Source organism: Aquarana catesbeiana, linkage group LG01 (assembly GCF_042186555.1).
Source record: "Aquarana catesbeiana isolate 2022-GZ linkage group LG01, ASM4218655v1, whole genome shotgun sequence".
Classification (NCBI taxonomy): Eukaryota; Metazoa; Chordata; class Amphibia; order Anura; family Ranidae; genus Aquarana; species Aquarana catesbeiana.
The window spans coordinates 458,526,405-458,547,554 of NC_133324.1; the positions used below are offsets into that span (position 1 = coordinate 458,526,405).

At 40.7% G+C, this 21,150-nt stretch overlaps 1 protein-coding gene across 3 annotated transcripts in view; it reads left to right on the forward strand.

Moving 5' to 3' along the window:
- The window catches only part of SVEP1 (sushi, von Willebrand factor type A, EGF and pentraxin domain containing 1), a 486,322-nt gene that overhangs the window by 411,952 nt on the left and 53,220 nt on the right, over positions 1-21,150 (forward strand). For all 3 annotated transcript variants that reach the window (XM_073591153.1, XM_073591134.1, XM_073591144.1), the window contains exons 41-43: positions 7,775-7,838; positions 15,028-15,204; positions 20,616-20,789. In XM_073591153.1, the coding sequence (XP_073447254.1) occupies positions 7,775-7,838; positions 15,028-15,204; positions 20,616-20,789 (415 nt within the window). The remainder of the gene's footprint in view (positions 1-7,774; positions 7,839-15,027; positions 15,205-20,615; positions 20,790-21,150) is intronic.

Genomic DNA, 21,150 nt, shown 5'->3' on the forward strand with positions numbered 1-21,150 from the left:
AAGGTATGTGCATTTACTCCCTCTAGTGGAGACTTTAAGGCATGACAACATTTTACTCATGGAAGAAAAAACCATAGGTGGACATTTTAGAGTTCCTAGGCTTCTTCCCTTACCTTATCCTCGCCGCAGGATACTGCTGAAGACAGACAGATCCAAACTCCATCACGATGGGCAGTGTTAGCAAACCTTCAAGGACCGGGTCCCTTTTTATCAGGGTTCCACTCCCTTGGACCTGTATTAGCACCCCACCAGGAAAAACTTTAGATAATGTAAGCATGACCAAAAAGTCCTGGGTCCCGGGGTCCAGCCCTGCAAGGAGAGGCGTTACAGGCAAAACCTCGTTCTTTGTATACGAGGCCCGGGTACCATTCACCTTGGCCTCAGTGGCACTTCGGATGGATTTGGTCTATGGAGGCTGTTTAAATCCAGCAAAGATCCCTCCAGCGGAGCTCTTCAGAGCACATCTTCACTCGTGACCAACACCTTAGTCACTGGCGAAAAAACTGAGGTACTCCTGTTAGGAGGAGGGGTTATGTAGGGAGTGAACTTCCTGTATTGGGCATACCAGTGTCCATCACCTGAAGGTGCCTATATACCCATGTAGTTAATAACTATGGCTCTGTGTCCTGTGATGTACGATAAAGAAAATGTATTTATATTGCAGAAAAGACCTAAATAAATGCTGTATTTCATTTTACTTTAATCATAAATTCACTCCTGTCAAACATGTAAAATTTCTGCAGTATAATGATGATGTCATTACATGTTCTCCCTGTGCCTGCATCGGTTCTCCTCTGGGTACTCTGGTTTCCTCCTATATTCTAAAAAGACATGCTGTTAGGTTAATTGGATCCTGTCTAAATTGGCCCTAGTATATGTATGAATGTGTGTTAGGGATCTTAGATGGTAAGCTCCTTGAGGGTAGGGACTAGGGATGAGCTTCGTGTTCGAGTCAAACTCATGTTCGACTCGAACATTGGCTGTTCGCAAGTTCGCCGAACAGCGAACAATTTGGGGTGTTTGCGGCAAATTCGAATGCCGCGGAACACCCTTTAAAAGTCTATGGGAGAAATCAAAAGTGCTAATTTTAAAGGCTTATATGCAAGTTATTGTCATAAAAAGTGTTTGGGGACCTGGGTACTGCCCCAGGGGACATGGATCAATGCAAAAAAAACTTTTAAATACGGCCATTTTTTCAGGAGCAGTGATTTTAATAATGCTTAAAGTGAAACAATAAAAGTGTAATATCCCTTTAAATTTCATAGCTAGGGGGTGTCTATAGTATGCCTGTAAAGGGGCGCATGTTTCCCGTGTTTAGAACAGTCTGACAGCAAAATGACATTTCAAAGGAAAAAAGTCATTTAAAACTACTCGCGGCTATTGCATTGCCGGTCCGACAATACACATAAAAGTTCATTGATAAAAACGGCATGGGAATTCCCCACAGGGGAACCCCGAACCAAAATTAAAAAAAAAAAATGACGTGGGGGTCCCCCTAAATTCCATACCAGGCCCTTCAGGCCTGGTATGGATATTAAGGGGAACCCCGGCCAAAAAAAAAAAAAAAAAAAATGACGTAGGGGTCCCCCTAAATTCCATACCAGGCCCTTCAGGTCTGGTATGGATTTTAAGGGGAACCCCGTGCCAAAATTTTTTAAAAAAACGGCGTGGGGTCCCCCCAAAAATCCATACCAGACCCTTATCCGAGCATGCAACCTGGCAGGCCGCAGGAAAAGAGGGGGGACGAGAGAGCGCCCCCCCTCCTGAACCGTACCAGGCCACATGCCCTCAACATTGGGAAGGTGCTTTGGAGTAGCCCCCCAAAACACCTTGTCCCCATGTTGATGAGGACAAGGGCCTCATCCCCACAACCCTGGCCGGTGGTTGTGGGGGTCTGCGGGTGGGGGGCTTATCGGAATCTGGAAGCCCCCTTTAACAAGGGGACCCCCAGATCCCGCCCCCCTGTGTGAAATGGTAAGGGGGTACAAAAGTACCCCTACCATTTCACTAAAAAAGTGTCAAAAATGTTAAAAATGACAAGAGACAGTTTTTGACAATTCCTTTATTTAAATGCTTCTTCTTTCTTCTTTCTTCTATCTTCCTTCATCTTCTTCTTCTTCTTCTGGTTCTTCTGGCTCTTCTGGTTCTTCCTCCGGCGTTCTCGTCCAGCATCTCCTCCGCGGCGTCTTCTATCTTCTTCTCCTCGGGCCGATCCGCACCCATGGCATGGCGGGAGGCTCCCGCTCTTCTCTTCATCTTCTTCTCTTCTTCGTCTTCTTCTTCATCTTCTTCTCTTCTTCTCATCTTCATTTTCTTCTCGGGGCCGCTCCGCATCCATGCTGGCATGGAGGGAGGCTCCCGCTGTGTGACGGCGTCTCCTCTTCTGACGGTTCTTAAATAACGGGGGGCGGGGCCACCCGGTGACCCTGCCCCCCTCTGACGCACGGGACATGACTGGACTTCCCTGTGGCATTCCCCGTGATGTCACAGGGAAGTCCCGTCAAGTCACCGTGCGTCAGAAGAGGAGACGCCATCACACAGCGGGAGCCTCCCTCCATGCCAGCATGGATGCAGAGCGGCCCGGAGAAGAAAATGAAGAAGAGAAGAAGAGAAGAAGATGAAGAAGAGAAGAAGATGAAGAGAAGAGCGGGAGCCTCCCCCCATGCCATGGGTGCGGAGCGACCCGAGGAGAAGAAGATAGAAGACGCCACGGAGGAGATGCTGGACGAGAACGCCAGAGGAAGAACCAGAAGAGCCAGAAGAACCAGAAGAAGAAGAAGAAGATGAAGGAAGATAGAAGAAAGAAGAAGCATTTAAATAAAGCAATTGTCAAAAACTTGTCATTTTTAACATTTTTGACAGTTTTTTAGTGAAATGGTAGGGGTACTTTTGTACCTCCTTACCATTTCACACAGGGGGGGTCGGGATCTGGGGGTCCCCCTGTTAAAGGGGACTTCCAGATTCCGATAAGCCCCCCGCCCGCAGACCCCCACAACCACCGGCCAGGGTTGTGGGGATGAGGCCCTTGTCCTCATTAGCATGTTTAGGGGCTACCCCAAAGCACCCTCCCAATGTTGAGGGCATGTGGCCTGGTACGGTTCAGGAGGGGGGGCGCTCACTCGTCCCCCCTCTTTTCCTGCAGCCTGCCAGGTTGCGTGCTTGGATAAGGGACTGGTATGGATTTTTGGGGGGACCCCACGCTGTTTTTTTTTAAAATTTTGGTGCGGGGTTCCCCTTAAAATCCATACCAGACCTGAAGGGCCTGGTATGGAATTTAGGGGGACCCCCACGTCATTTTTTTTTTTTTAATTTTGGTTTGGGGTTCCCCTGTGGGGAATTCCCATGCCGTTTTTATCAATGAACTTCTATGTGTATTGACGGACCGGCAATGCAATAGCCGCGAGTAGTTTTAAATGACTTTTTTCCTTTGAAATGTCATTTTGCTGTCAGACTGTTCTAAACACAGGATACATGCGCCCCTTTACAGGCATACTATAGACACCCCCCAGCTACGAAATTTAAAGGGATATTACATTTTTATTGTTTGACTTTAAGCATTATTAAAATCACTGCTCCTGAAAAAACGGCCGTATTTAAAAGTTTTTTTTGCATTGATCCATGTCCCCTGGGGCAGTACCCAGGTCCCCAAACACTTTTTATGACAATAACTTGCATATAAGCCTTTAAAATTAGCACTTTTGATTATTCATATTCGTGTCCCATAGACTTTAACGGTGTTCACGTGTTCGAACGAACTTTGTTCCTGTTCGGCTCATCCCTAGTAGGGACTGATGTGAATGTACAATGTATATGTAAAGTGCTGCGTAAATTAATGGTGCTATATAAGTACCTGAAATAAATAAATTACATGTCCATATTTGAGAAAAGACTGGGTGGGCAGATCCTGATGGGGCACTAGTTTGCCATTAGGTCCAGTTTACTTTTGATTACCAGCACATGGCAGTGGTTGGATTTGAAAGCCCCTATTGGGCTAATTAGCATCCATCAATCCTCCAACTGCCATAGGTGTCTCTCAGTTCCCCATCAGGCTTTGCCCACCCCTAGTACTAAACCCTTAGCCATGCATCTGTCCGTGTGACGGGCACAGTGGCCAGGGAGGGAAAGAGTGCACCAAGGAAGGAGTGTCCATAATCAGGTACATGAATCGGGTGCAAGCACCATCACTTTTTGTCTTTTTTTAGTTCCCAAGAATGTATCCTCCCCCCAAAAAAATAATTCTGGCCAATCCCATTCTCATCTTTTTTCAAGTAGAACTGATATCAGACTTTAACATTAGTTATGGGACCATGCAGGTGCAGTTCATTTAACAATCACCTTATGTCTGTGGGTGCCTAAAAAATGGCATTAAAGCTTGAACTTTTACCAGCAAAATGATGTACATACAAACAATGACTTAGAAAGCTATTGTCCTTAGTACAAGGTAAGAGAGACTAAAGCCTTTTACACACGGTCTGATTGTTGGACGACCGAGCGTCTGATTTTTGTCAAAAGGGCATGTGCAGGATTTTGTCTAGCATACTAACTATCTGCAAATTGTGATTTGACAAACACAAACATAGTGACTTGCTATGAGAGTATAAAGAGGAAGTTAATTTCTCATGCGTCACCCTTTGGGCCCCTTCTGCTAATTTCATGTTAGTAGAAGTTTGCTGAGCGTTGATTTGCGATTTTCAGATCATACAAAACAAATGCCTTTTAAAATATGTCTGGCATAACTACATGCAAAGCAGCTTTATTATTATCCCAATAAAGAAGATGAGAATTTTGACATTGCATCAATTGCCACGTCACAAATGTTAATTCTAGAATACAAACAGTAGTTTACAAGACTGAACTCTTCCCAGTCGTTTCTTGTGTGACAGATTTCTGTACTGACCATCCAAAAATCAGACGTTAAATTCACATCAGACAAAAATTTTATAGCCTGCACATCCAGCTTTTGTCTGATGTAAAAGTCAAATCGTCTGTTAAATGCACCTTTCTAATGATCTGAAAATCCGCAGACAGCTCATCTTCAGACTTTTCCCTTCTGATTTTCATACCGTGTTTATGCGGCCTTAGATAGATCTATTGGCCTTAGGACAAGGTGAGAGAGCTGAGGTCACTAAGGGTGGGGGTGAGAGAATATCAACATTTATAGTTTCTGATACCCCCTGTGCTGCAAACCAATATGTACTTCCAACTGCAGTTAGCGTATACATTATTTCTGTCTCACCCACTGTCAGAGCTGGCCTAGAGTGGTATAAATCCATTAGGTGAACCTACTGACTTGGAAAAAAGATAACGTTTTTGAAGTAACACAGCTAGAAATATACCATGAGTACATTATTTCTTGAGAACATCAAACATCTAAGTGCTACATTATCATAAACTTTGTTTTGGTAAGATAAGCAAACTCCAATGTGATCTAGCTATGTAAGCCGGAGAAAAGCACAGATGGAAAGGTCTGAAAATGTATTTAGGAATGCAAGAGCATTTTATTGAAATGCGGCTAAAGCTGAATTATTTCATGTAGCTCTACTTTAATGTAAACTTGAAAACTTTTCCAGTATTTCCTCTCAGAGTGACTTGTTAACCTTAAAAAAATATTTTCTGCCGTTATTGCATTTTGAAGATTCATTTCAATTCACATATTATAACAGAATGCATATACAACCATCCAAGCACTGCCTAATTTACAGAAGCAGAAGTTCTGAAGTGAGTGCTAAACAAATACAGTAATTGATGATAAATTACACTCATGCATATTTCAAAAGCTTCAAATGTTTTTTTTTTTATGAACAGTCTAAATGCTTTTGACGTAGTGAATTAATAATTTTACAAGTCTGAGCAGCAAAAAGTTTTAACATTATTTAAAGTGGCAGTATGGCCACGTTTGCAACTTAACAAGCAGCAGGTCGATCTGCAAGCATTGAAGTGGTTAAGACCAGCTTGGAGATTAGAAATTTTCAAGTGTCAGGAATAGAATAGTAAAATCAAAAATTGTAAAATTAAAGTTCAACTCAAAATATACCGTGCTGTGAAAAAGTATTTGCCCCCTTCCTTATTTTTTGCATATTTCTCACACTTAAATGATTCAGATCATCAAACACATTTTAATATTACACAAAGATAACAGAAGTAAATCCAAGATACAGTTTTTAAATAATTATTTCATTTATTAACGGAAAAAAGCTGTTCAAACCTCCCTGGCCCTATGTAAAAAAGTAATTGCCCCCTCCCATGCTAAATCATGAATGAACTCTGATTAACCACAATTTTTTGGAAAGCTGGGTAAAATTCCCCCTGCCACACCCAGGCCTGCTTACTGCTAGACCTGTTGACTCAAGAAATCAAACAGAAATAGAAGCTGTCTGACAAAGTGAAGCATGCTAACAGATCACAAAAAGCCACAAATCATGCCTTATTCTAAAAAAATTCAAGAACAGATTAGAAACAAACATGTATCATCTAGGAAGGGTTTCAAAGCCATTTCTAAGGCTTTGGAACTCCAGTGAACCATGGAGTACCATGTACATACCCACCAGTACATAAGTGCCAGCAATCAGTGTCACCTATCAATGCCAACATGTGCCACCTATCAGTGCCCACCAGTGGTGCCAATCAGTGCCTCATCAGTGCCACCTAGCAGTGTTGCCTATCAGTGTCACCTACCAGTGCCAATCGCTGCCACCCATCAGTGCCCATCACTGCCACCCATCAGTGCCTGTCAGTGCCAGCTATCAGTGCCACCTATTAGTGCCCTTCAGTGCCACCTATCAATGCCCTTCAGTGCCGCCCATCAGTGCCACCCATCAGTGCCACCTCTCAATGCACACCAATGCCACCTATCAGTGCCGCCTATTAGTGCCCATCAGTACTGCCTTATCAGTGCCCATCAGTGCCGCCTTAGTGTCCATCAATGCAGCCTATCGGTGTCCATCAGTTCAGCCTATCAGTGCCCATCAGTGTAGCCTCATCAGCACACATCAATGAAGGAGAAAAATTACCTGTTTGCAAAATTTATTAACAAAATATAAAACGGTTTTGTTTTTTTTGTTTTTTTAAATGTTTATTTTTTAATTTTTTTAACAAAAAATAAAAAACCCAGAGGTGATCAAATACCACCAAAAGAAAGCTCTATTTGTGGGGAAATAAAATATAAAAAATGTAATTTGGGTAAAGTGCTGTATGACCGCGCAATTGTCAGTCAAAGAGTGGCAGCGCTAAAAGCTGAAAATTGGTCTAGGCAGCAGGGGGGTTTAGGTGCCCAGTAAGCAAGTGGTTAATGTGTGTCTTTTATATGTTTGGAGTTCAGCTTTAGATCTCACTGACTATTGATTAAATATTGATGATGCCTTGAAGCCTCTGGACCTGCACACCTTTTGTGCCTCTTATGAGGCATTTCTATCCAACCTGTTAGATTTATTATTTACTTTATGTTATTGAGAATGCAACAGGATGAGCTGGAACACACACAAGGTGACACCCAAAACCTCAAGGTGCACTAGAGCAAGGTAAGAAAATATTAAAGAAAAGTCTAGTTGTTGGAATATTCTAGACAATAAAAAAAGCTGTGAGAGGACTTAACTCTTCCAGATCCACCAATAACGACAACATCGGAAATTCCTTCACAACAGTTGACCAAGCTTGGTAGTATATAGTCATAAAACTATAAAGGTGATCGGGAGCAGTGTTGGTTTCCTACTAGGGTAGACATGTGAGAGAACCTGTATATTTGCATATTATTAATATCTACTTCTGTTATTTTCAGGGACCAACTGAAAGAGTTTGTGAAGCTAACAAATCATGGAGTGGAGTAGAACCTCAGTGCAAAAGTGAGATTTTTTTGCTCAATAACACATAAAGTAATATTTTCAATTGGTTTTAAAATGGATAAGAACAAAGGCTTAATAAATGTGCCACATTCATTAACATCTAATGATCCTGCCATAAAGGTCCTTGTTTGGGCACTTGTTGTTATGGGGTGACAATGATCTCCAAACTGTGTTCCTGTGTTATCATCCTGTAGCTTGTACTGTATGTTTAAAACTACAAGTTGTAATGCCTGTTAAAATCTGTTACCCTGTATGCAGTCCTCTGTTGTTACTAACAGAAAGTTTGTTCAGAGCAATGATTTACAGCCTGTGCTACAGTGCATGCATGTAGACAGGAAGTGCCTGAAAAAGACTGGAGGAGATGAGATGAAAAAAGGTGAAGAAAAGTGAAAACAGTGTTTTATGAATAAAAACGCAATTGTTTGTGATGCTTGGTGGGTTAGCAAACTAAATTTTGTCCATTTAGGGTTTTGATCTAGTTGTTGAAGTCCACTTGTGCCCAGACTGTGCACATGAAATTATTTATATATATAGATAGATAGAAAAACCAATAGGGCCTCATGCATACGGCATTATGAAATTACAGCAAATAGTATGATAGAAGCTGGCAACAAGATCCTGCATAAAAAGTGCTCTGTATGCTGTACATATGCAATGTTTACATGCATACAGCATTACAGTATAAGTGGCCCTGTTGCTAGAATGCAGGTGGCTTCTCAGAGCCACTTAGCATCCTCTGTTGCTAGGACACCAGCAGGATTTTCTGCCTAGCATCCAACCATTGTAGGATGCAGGTGGTTTCTCTAGAAAACTGCCTGGCACACTTTTTTGCTAGGATGTGGGCATCTTCTCAAAAAAGGCACCTAATGCCACCCCACTGCTAGGACAATGGTGGCTTCTCAAGGAAGCCAGTTAGCATCCTCTGTGGCTAGGACACAGACAGCTTTTTCCATCTGGCATTATTGCTTGGTTGCAGGTGGCTTCCAAAAGAAGCCGCATAGCATTCTTTAGGTTCTAGGGTGCAAGCGGCTTCTGCTGGCAAGATCCTTCAGTTACAGTTGGGACAAAGACAGCTACTAAAGGAAGCCATCTAGCATCCTTTTGCTAGAACACAGGAGTCTCTTATTACCTAATAGATTAAGTTGTGCTGTACGCTGTACGCATGTAAACATTAGCATAAATCTTTACATGCATTCAGCAGAATTTTTGGTCCATGCACAGGACCTCAGACATAGATTTTTCTATTTTTTTTCTTATGGATCTGAACACAGCATAAGTTCACGGAACTTTATGCTCAAGTTGTTAAGCATATTTATTTATTTATTATGGGTACTTACATGCACAGTATCTCACAAAAGTGAGTACATTCCTCACATTTTTGTAAATATTTTATTATATCTTTTCATGTGACAACACTGGAGAAATAACACTTTGCTACAATGTAAAGTAGTGAGTGTATAGCTTGTATAATAGTGTAAATTTGCTGTCCACTCAAAATAACTCAACACACAGCCATTAATGTCTAAACCGCTGGCAAAAAAAGTGAGTACACCCCTAAGTGAAATTTTCCAAATTGGGCCCAATTAGCCATTTTCTCTCCCCAGTGTCATGTGACTCATTAGTGTTACAAGGTCTCAGGTGTGATTGGGGAGCAGGTGTGTTAAATTTGGTGTTATCGTTCTCACTCTCTCATATTGGTCATTGGAAGTTCAACATGGCACCTCATGGCAAAAAACTGAGGATCTGAAAAAAAGAATTGTTGCTCTACATAAAGATGGCCTAGGCTATAAGAAGATTGCCAAGACCCTGAAACTGAGCTGCAGCACGGCGGCCAAGAGCATACATCGGTTTAACAGGACAGGTTCCACTCAGAACAGGCCTCGCCATGTTCGACCAAATAAGTTGAGTGCACGTGCTCAGCATCATATCCAGAGGTTGTCTTTGGGAAATAGACATATGAGTGTTGCCAGCATTGCTGTAGAGGTTGCCGCACACTGCATCAAATTGGTCTGCAAGGCTGTCGTCCCAGAAAGAAGCCACTTCTAAAGATGATGCACAAGAAAGCCCACAAACGGTTTGCTGTGACAAGCAGACTAAACACATGGATTACTGGAACCATGTCCTGTGGTCTGATGAGACCAAGATAAACTTATTTGGTTCAGATGGTGTCAAGCGTGTGTGGCAGCAACCAGGTGAGGAGTACAAACTCAAGTGTGTCTTGCCTTCAGTCAAGCATGGTGGTGGGTGTGTCATGGTGTGGGACTGCATGAGTGCTGCCAGCACTGGGGAGCTACAGTTCATTGATGGAACCATGAATGCCAACATGTACTGTAACATACTGAAGCTGAGCATAATCCCCTCCCTTCGGAGACTGGGCCACAGGGCAGTATTCCAACATAATGACCCTAAACACACCTCCAAGACGATCACTGCCTTGCTAAAGAAGCTGAGGGTAAAGGTGATGGACTGGGTATACATGTCTCCAGACCTAAACCCTATTGAGCGTCTGTGGGGCTTCCCCTCCAGCATTTTGTAGCTTCAGGCTTGCATTATGTGACACCTGCAAACGAAGCCCGCGTCGTCCCCACTGGAGGCCACTTTCATCTTTGCCCATCTTCCTTCCGGGGGCCGCGGACTCGGCACACACTTCTGAAGAAACGGCACAGACAGCCCTTCCTTCAGAGCACATGCGCCGATGACATCGCCGATGACGGTGCACGTTTAGGAGATATTTACAGTACCTATAGGTAAGCCTTATTCTAGGGTTACCTATAGGTACAAAGTATACAGGAAGGTTTACGGAATGATCATACACCAGGTAAAGAAAAGTGTATTCCTCTACTAATAACCCTTCAGTTACCGTTAAAATATATATGATTCAGCTGGTTAAATAATTATTGTTAAATTTTGAATACAAACTATATTTAGTTTTAGCAAGTTAACTACAGCATAATAATTTTGGTATCCTTTTGGTATATTAAACTAGTATTAAACACACGTGTTCATCACCTCCTTCTGTGTATCATAGACAGGACTAGTTTACTGAACAGTGAAGTGTCAAATATAGTGTCTAGATGTTGTGTTATAGTGCAGAGAATGACAATGAGCAATACAACTGACGTGACCTGATGCAGCAACATGATGTGTCATCTATAATAAATGAATCAGGTAGCACTTCAAAGTTCCCTAGATTAATGCTAAAGAAAAGCGTCCAGGTATCTAGAAGATACGGCATAGCATTTAAACAAATGGATATCACCATGTATTGGCTTGTAATTTAAAGTGGTTATTTATTTATATGCGGTTTTAATAAAATATATCAAATATTCCCAACAATAACAAAGAAACAAATCTTTGAACAAAAACTGTAAACAGGGAAAATTACTTGATAACCTTGTAATGACACCCAAATTTATCTCTCTGCCCCTCAGCTCACCCCATCAATCTCCTCATGCATCACTGATTTACTAACAGACATATCAGCCTGGATGTCAAACCACTTCCTCAAATTGAATCCATCTAAAACTGAGCTCTTAATAGTTCCTCCCCCACGTACCCCTTCCCCTGACTTCTCTGTCAAGATCAATGGCACAACTATCAGTCCTTCCCCACATGCCAGTGTGCTAGGGGTAACCCTGGACTCTGAACTGTCCTTTCAGGCCCACATCCAATCCCTGTCCAAATCATGCCGCCGTAGCCTCCGTAACCTCTCCAGAATACGCACTTTTTTAACTAATGACACCACCAAGCTTCTAATTCACTCCCTGGTTATCTCTCACCTTGACTACTGCAACTCCCTCCTCATTGGATTACCTTTACATAGACTATGCCCCCTTCAGTCCATAATGAATGCTGCTGCCAGACTCATTCACCTTACCAACCGTTCAATGTCCTCCACCCCTCTCTGCCAATCCCTCCATTGGCTTCCACTCACCCAACGAATAAAAGTCAAAGTACTAACAATAATTTACAAAGCCATCCACAACTCTTCCCCCAGCTACATCACTAACCTAGTTTAAAAATACCAACCAAGCCGCTCTCTTCGGTCCTCCCAAGATCTCCTGCTCTCTAGATCCCTTGTCACCTCCTCCCATGCTCGCCTCCAGGATTTCTCCAGAGGTTCTCCCATCCTTTGGAAATCCATACCCCAATCTGTCCGACTGTCTCCTAATCTATTCATCTTTAGACGATCCCTGAAAACCCTTCTCTTTAAAGAAGCCTATCCTGCTTCTAACACTGTTTTACTTCCTCCATCAGCTCATCCCCCACAACTATTACCTTTTGTATCAATTGACCCTCCCTTCTAGATTGTAAGCTCTAATGAGCAGGGCTCTCTGATTCCTCTAAGTACCAAATTGTAATGTAACTGTAATGTCTGCCTTCATTTTGTTAAGCATTGCGCAAACTGGTGGCGCTATATAAATCCTGTATAATAATAATAATGACATTACAAATTGTACCAAATTGTAATGTAACTGTAATGTCTGCCTTCATTTTGTTAAGCATTGCGGAAACTGGTGGCGCTATATAAATCCTGTATAATAATAATAATGACTACCTTGAAACATTTTTACAACCCATATAATGTAAAAAAAAAAAAAAAAAAAGTTCATAACATAGTATAGAGGGAGAGGAAAAAAAATGAAAAATAAAGGAGGGATAGAAGAGTCAGACACCACAAAGCTGTTGCATATTTATAGCTTGATACATTTTTTTTCCATATTTCCTTAAGATATTCATGTAGATTGAACAAAATGTGAACAGAAAACATTTTTAAAAAAAATACTTGTTCCCTTAAGCCAAATACATAATAGTGCTCCATTATGTATTTATATATATGAGCATTTAAATCAGTTTAATGTGCGGGTAACATTGTATCCAGTTAGCCAGTATGTTTATTAAAGCGTAACAAAATCCCAAAACAAAAATGTATATAATTGCAGCTTACCAATTCTTAGATGTGTTGACTACATTCGTTTTTCTTTTTAGGCTTTTTCCTTCATTTTCACCTGGTCATATGATGAAATCATTTATTTGTTTAACTTCCTTTAACAGACCAAGCTGCCCAGCAAAATGGCAGTTAGAGGGTCGAGACAAACTATTTAACACTGACAGGGGTGCTTACAATGATCAGCTCTTATTCCTTTATGTAAAACATGTATCCCAAAAGAAACAAAAAACTGTTGCTATAATTGTTTAAAAAAAAAAAAAAGTGTTAGCTGGAGTTCAGCTTTAATTAATTAGTAGTTCTCCTAAAATTGCTAGTGCATCTAACACTATTCCATCCCCAGACTGACAATGCTGCCATCCAAAGGACTCTTCATTGCTTCTCGATCCAGAGTGGGGACACCCTATACAGGGAAGTGTGTTACTGACCAGATCACCAGGTGAAATTAAAGGGAAATAAGCCTAAAAAAAGAAAACTAAAGCAGCCACCACATTTAGGGATTGATGTACTGAAATATAGTATTGTTTTAAGCTTGGGTTTTGATATTCTTTAAGTAATGGTAAGGCTGTCATAACTAATAAATTACTGCAGCTTTTCATTTACAGATGTGACATCAGATGTGACATCATTGGACGTATCATCTGCAACACAAAGGACATTTTTTGTATTCACTCATTTTTAGTTTATCCTAGAATTTCTTTACCTTTGCCTAACAAAATAGATGAGCATATAAATAAACTGGGAGTGGGGGACCTGCTTTTTAGGCAAATATTCTAAAGAGTTTGACAATTCTTTATTTACAGTATATGCTTTATATGTTCTTATAACGCATCACTAGGGGTAATCCTTTGGTCCTCTAGCTTCTTGCTTTAATATGCCTTTTGATGTCCCTTGTCTGTGTATCTCTTAATAACCCTTAAACTGATAAGAGAAGATACACTTATTCTTGATATAAGAGCAACAATTTCGGTCCACACACAAGAGCTGGGGCTCTCTCCTCCCTGGCTCAGACACAGCAATGGGAACCATTGGCTCCTGCTGCTGTCAATCACAGTCAGTGAGGAGGGAGCAGCGGCAGGGCAGAGCCACGTTCTGTCATCGTTTTTTAAGGACATGGCAGCCGGCTTTCCTGGCCCACTCCCTAACAACTAGCTACTCTTCACATAGGTCGAACCGATCCAAATTCAAATTGTTTCCTGAAAATTAGTATTTCCTTAGAAAATGAATAAACGAAACAAAAAGGAGATCAGTAACATAATGAATCTTTCCGAAATGAAACAAATTTTTCCATTCTGCACATGTCTACTGTGTAGGCAAAAAATATGCAGGCAAAAAATGGTCGGACTTTACAATATGTGGGCGAAGAATAGGAAATCATAGAAACACGCAAGCAAAAAAAGCGGCAGAAATTTAAAAATGCGGGTATTCAAGGCATTTCGTAGGCAATAAACAAACAATTATGACAATATCCAGGCAACAAATGAGCAATTGTGACAATATTTGGGTAACAAAGGGGCAGGCATCACAGTACACTGGAAAATAAGTTGTGACAATACGTAGGCACCAAATGAGCAAACATGACAATAGACAGGCAATAAATGAAAAATGTACAGTATTACCATATGCAGGTAACAAATAAGAAGGCATTATAATATATCATGTTTGATTTTTCCACAAAGACAGGTCCAGAATAATTCAAAGGATCTTCTTGAGATCTTAAAAAAAAACTCCCTCGACACCTTAATTTTGCCTTCCCCATTGACTCCAAAGCATTTCAAATTTTACAAAATTTCAACAAAAACTCTCATACCTAGTCCCAATTTGTACCTGTACCTAAGAAATCGTACCCTTCCCTTGTGAGCATCAAATGTCACCCTCAAAGAGTCTTTTTATTTTCTGTTGGAAAAAGCATAAGAAATTATTTAACTTTATGACAGCTTTGCTTGTACAGTATATCAAAGCATTGCATGTGATTCCAAATCTAAGCCAATTTGTTGAGCAAAAATGTACTAAAATGAGTAACCCTTTGAAAAAAAATGGAGTTTCCAATATATTTTGTTTTAATTTCCCATGTGATAATGGCAGCAGAAAAAGCGTGTAATCAGAAAAATATATTTTTATGAGTTTCCATGAAGGCACTCTCAAAATATAGACATCAGAAAATAGACACCAATTAAAAAAAAGAATTATGCAGAGAGCGGAGCATACTTTTTGTTTTGTTTAATAGGTGTTTTTGTTTAGGAATCTCCTGCAACCCTCCAGAACCATTGGAGAATGGGATTATCCAAGGCATAAATTATTTTTATGAAGGTGAACTTCACTATAGTTGCAATCAAGGCTTTGAACTTCTTGGGCCAAGTCGAAGGATCTGTCATGTGGATAAACTGTGGCGCCCCTCTACCCCTCCTACGTGTGTGAGTAAGTAACTAAAGATCATTTTATGTGAAAAGAAACAATATTTTCAACAGTTTATTCTTTACTTCGAGAGCTCATATTTGTGTTATCATCAGTCTTATATATAACTATCTATGCTTGCAGCTAATTGGGCACTTTGTAGAGAAATTACTTATTTTTTTGCAGTGGGTAACATAATTATGTGCAACAGCTGTCAGGAAATGACATGTCCCCCATTTGAAGAAAACACAGGAAAATAGGAGAAATTTCTCAAAGCTCTAAATTCCCTGCCTAAATCTCAAAACACGAGAGTTTGGAAATATCAGAGCTCAGTGTGTCATCTGGAAACTCTGTTGATTCCTGCTTGATTGTAGAGTAATACCTCCCATCACTCAATGAAATGGACCCACGTATCTGTCAAGCAAGAAAGACACCAAGAGCTAGAGTGATATACTCTATTAGGAGTAAGCGAACTGCAAGAAAAAAGGTTGGAAGGGTGAAGGAAAATTGATTGGGGCATGATAAAATAAGACTTTATGATTGGTGAAGTCCTTTTTCTGTTATCTGTTATTTGGTGTGACATGAATGCCTACAGTGATGGCAGTTGTGGTGGAAGATGCTATTTTGAACAGTTTTCCTTACTTAAGGATGGATATTAAAGTAGATTTACTAAAACTAGTAGATTTACTAAAACTGAAGCACTCAGAATACTGGTGCAGCTGTACATGGTAGCCAATCGGCTTCTAAATTCAGCTTGTTCAATTAAACTTTGACAATAAAACCTGGAAGCTGATTGGTTTCTGTATAGAGCTGCATCAGATTTTGCTTGCTCAACTTTTAGTAAATCTCCCCCTATATTTCCTAAATTTGGCTGTATAAGCAGAATACATATACGTTATGCATAATTGGATAATTTTTGCATTGAATAGCTTAAACCCTTATCTGTTCATTCCCCTTAGTCTTACTTTAAAAAAAAAAAAAAAAAAGTTTAAGTTGGTAAATACAAGATTCAGTTCAGAAAGCTATAATAATATTTGTGGTGTGGCTGAATTATTGAAAGTATAACGTCTGTATACTTGGCAAAGTACATTTTTACAAGGAAATTTCCCCCTAGCTTGTGAATGTGGTGACAATTAAATTCCAAATACGTGCCAGGAACATTAATAAAACAGGATGTTTGCTGCACCTGATTAGATGATGGAGGGCAGGACAGCTTCACACAATTCACTAAGTTAAGTGAGCGTTGCCTTGCAAAGTGAAAATTTACTTTGAAAAATGAACAGGCTTTACACTTTTAGTATTATTTTCAGCATTTAGAGCTAACCAGAGCTTTAGGCTGGGTTCACACTGATGCGAATTGGATGTGGATTTTTCAATTCGCATGGCAGGAGAATGTGACTGGCTCTCAATGGAGCCGGTTCACAGACCTCTGGGGCGGCCATGGTCTGAATTGCAGAAGGGTCCTGTGCATCTTCTGGTCAGTTTCAGGTGCGAAGTCAGACAAAAATTCGGACCCGATTCGCACCTGAACTGGTGGACAAACACGCGCGGGACCCCCTGCTGTTAGCCATGGCCACAGCTAGTGTGAACCCAGCCTAAAGTAGAACTACCATTACAATTTTTTACATTGTTCTGCCCCAATGTAAAAGTACATGTAGTACTTTGTGCCATGTTGCTAGGTGCTTCCTAAATCTAGGTAAACGCGGATTGAAATTCGGCTGGTTCAGCAGGAACTAGCTGAATTTCGATCTGTGTGTAGCCCTCTCTGTTTGACCGAAGCTGGTTGTTAGATCAGCTTTTGTCATATGGTCCGGTTGGAAAACCTGCATTCAATCAGAAGCACCAATCAGTGTATTCTAAAAGGGGTGGAGTCCTTGTAGTGGGGGAGAGTCCTGCATCCACCTCCCTTGTGTGGATGCAGGACTGTGAAGTTTTTTTTTCATTCAGTCTGCTGCTTGAATAAAACAAACAAAAAAAAAAGCTCACAATGTGTAGCCAGTTTAACCCTTTTGCACCTAATGCCCCGTACACACGGACGGACTTTGTTCGGACATTCCGACAACAAAATCCTAGGATTTTTTATGATGGATGTTGGCTCAAACTTGTCTTGCATACACATGGTCACACAAAGTTGTTGGAAAATCCGATCGTTCTGAACGCGATGACGTAAAACGCGTACGTCGGGACTATAAACGGGGCAGTGGCCAATAGCTTTCATCTCTTTATTTATCCTGAGCATGCGTGGCACTTTGTCCATCGGATTTGTGTACACACGATCGGAATTTCCGACAACGGATTTTGTTGTCGGAAAATTTTATATCCTGCTCTCAAACTCTGTGTGTCAGAAAATCCGATGGAAAATGTGTGATGGAGCCCACACACGGTCGGAATTTCCGACAACAAGGTCCTATCACACATTTTCCGTCAGAAAATCCGACCGTGTGTATGGGGCATAAGGGTAAAATGAATCAAAATGCCTAAGCCCAATTTTTTAATTTTGACGTGTTAAAAAACTGTACATATCATCAAAACTACTTTGTGCATCCAGGTGGGTTATAACGTGTTTTTTTCAGGACAAATTGGGCTTTCATTTGGCGGTAAATGGTAATGGATATCTCCTGATTTTTTTTATTATCAAAGGAAAACTGGCCCAAAATATTAAAATATATATTTTTTTTAAATGTAACTGTATATTTCTTGCCACTAACATAACCTACCACCAAAAAACAACCTGAAATAAATCCTCCTGTTCCTGACGATTGCAGTGATACCACATATGTGTATGTTAGTTGTTGTTTGTACCCATAGTACAGCCAGAAACAATAGTGCGCATTTTGCTTTTTTTAATCCTACCTAAAACACACTGACACTAACTGACAATAATACTCATTTAAAGAAAAACAAAAATCCTGTCCAAAAAATACTGACCTTTGACCCAGACCTTGACCCAAACACTAAGGCAGTCCATACATGGGTCAAATTTCAAAAGAATTTTCTTTTGAAAATCCTATCTAAGAATTTTTGTTCAAATTTCGCACCATTAGTGGGCTGCAGCAACAGCCGATTTTCATGCGGCCATCAAATTAGCGTAATTGGGCATGTTGGAAATTTTTTGAAAAAGGAATGATTTTCTAATCAATGATGAGAGAAGCGTGGGAGAAATGTAATCGAAAAATAAATGCACATGTGCAGGAAAAGAAAATTCCCAGAAAGAAAAGAAGTTTCCCAGCCACGAAAATTCTTTTCTGTAGCAGCATGAGGTGAAATTGAAGGCTTGGTTGGTTGAATTTCAAAAATCAATGGTGGCACCATCGGATCACAAAATGCACGAAATTTCAGATTTTTGAAAGAAAATTATTTCAAAATTCGACCATGTATGGCTAGCTTAACCCTTGCACTGACGTTGATCAAACCTTGATCAAGGTATTTTTTTATTTGATTTTTTTTTTCATTATTTTTTATTTTTTCTACACACACTTTTTTTTCTATCTTTGCAAGGACAGAGAGTGATATAATGTATCTCTCTGGTCCTTTCACAGACACAGAAAACAAGGAACGGGCTTCACAGTGACTGATCACTGTGATGGCCAACCAGAGGTTCAGGGTCCCAGGGCCCTGGGCTCTATGTGAGACCCCGGTCACAAAGGGAGACATACAAATATGCGGCCCCTGGGGAAAAAAATGGCAAGTCCATGGGCCGATGGATTTTGTTGTCGGAATGTCCGATCAATGTCCGATCGTGTGTACAAGGCATAAGACTAACCTATGTAGCCCTGCAAAGAAGAAATCACTATACATACTTTTTTCTGAAGCCGCTACGGTCCAGTCCCACGCTGAGCTGTCAGTGGCGGCTTCTCTGTGTAGGCAGGTGCAGAGGAGGCAGCCGACAACGGAAGCCCCATAATAACTATATGGGTGATGTCACTTTCCAGGCACTTCACAGCCGTTGTTGGCTGTCTTCTGCACAAAGCTTCCGCCACTGGAGACCAGACCTGATCGGCTTCAGAAAAGGTATGTATATAGATTTCTTCTTGACAGAGCTAGAAAGGGTAGTCTTAGAGTATGGATGCCAGTGGATTTACAGATTTTAGTTTTAGGGTGAACTTCTACTTTAAGTCTAGCTGTGAAGTCTGACCTGCCCCCCTCCCCTTCCCCATGGCAAATCTGACAACATCTAGGGAGGAGATGACAACATCTAGGCAGGAGATGGATCCATCATAACAGCAGCTTGTCTTGGCTCAGAGTACTTTCCCTAAGCACCCTGTGGAAAGAAGAATGCAGGGAGCCAGGCGGCTGACACACACTCCTCTTTCCTCATTCCTCATGTCTCAGGAAAGTGCTCTGAGCAGTGACAAGATGCCATTATGATGTAACCTACTCTTCCAAGTTTTTGCTGATCAGCCTCAGTGGGGGGCATGTCGGACCTCATAACTAGACATTGGGCTTGTTCACACTTGACTAAATTTAACAAAGGTTCCTATAGTGTTAGTATTGGCGTTAGACTCGTGTTAATGAGGTTTAGTATGGGCATTAGACTGCTGTTTTACAAGCGATAACGACAAGTTAAATTTGCTCCCCCAAATGCCCTATGGGCAGTTTTGAAGCATTTGATGAGAGGGTGCGTCAAAGCTGCTCTACAAAAGTCTAGTTCATTACAGGACATAAACTAATCCTAATGCCTCACAACCGCACCGCAACTGCCTGCCAGAGCATTTGCGAAGAGTTACCATAGACTTAAATGGGAGGCCTTGAAAGGCTTCAAACGCCTCCTGACTTGACAGGATTGACAGTCAATTTTGAAGCAAAACAACGCTAACATTTCACATGTTGCTATTGTGAACAGCACTGTGTATCATTTGCATAGGCGTTTGAAGGGCGTTTTTAACGCTTCTCAAACGCCTGCTTTTAATGCCAGTGCGAACTTAGCCTTAGGGGGCTAATAATTAAATGGGACTAATACTACATGTACTTTGTCCCACAGGAGGCAGAACAATGTTAAAAAATGTAAGGATGTTTCTTATGTAAAATATCAGCCACATGGCTGAAACCAATTCTTATTTTGGCAGATTATACTTGCCATACTGTTTTTCCTCAAAACACACCTCATTTAAAATCATTGGCTTTAGGTTATAACCATCTTGTAGTTATATATAAATAGCAGTATTTTGAGAAGTTAGAACAAATGCAATATTCTTTGTAAATTAACTTGTACAGTCGAACCAATAAAATAACATGCACAGATGGTTCATTCAGTTACACGTGATGAAAAACAAGCAAAAACACACAGCAATGAAAATATGCCTACATTAATATTTTGTTAATTGAAGCCTTATAAGGGTTCTCACTTTTTATTATGAAATATTCTGTAATGTTCTCTCTTATAATTGCTTAGGCTACAAAGAAAATCAACTTGCTTTTTTACTTTCTCTGCTTAGGTGTAACCTGCGAGCCTTACCCGGTTATAGAGAATGCCATTTCTGTTTCAAGAGGAAATACATATAGTAGTAATATCACCTACATATGCAATCCTGGTTATCATCTTGTTGGGCCAGAGAATATGACATGTCTTGCTGATGGAACATGGAGTCAACCTCTCCCATCTTGCAAGGGTAAGTGTAGATGTTTAGGCCAGTCCTGGAATTGAGGTCACAGCCGAAGGGGGAAATGATTCTCCAGTTAATATTATTACCATATTGCTTTTTTATTTGTGCCTGTTTGGACCACACTGTACAGCATCATTTGTATTTATGAGACAACAGCAGGTCCATTCACTAATTTTATTTATTGTGTTGTCTTTGAGATTTCTTTTCATACAACAACTGTTCCCATTACAATGGAGCCTTAATCTCCCTTTTGGATCTTTCATTTATTAAACATGATACAGAAGGGATTGGTATGTAACAGTAAAATTGTCCTTAGCCTGAGCTAAAATAATTCCCTGGTAAATGAAAAGGCTATCTATACTTTAGT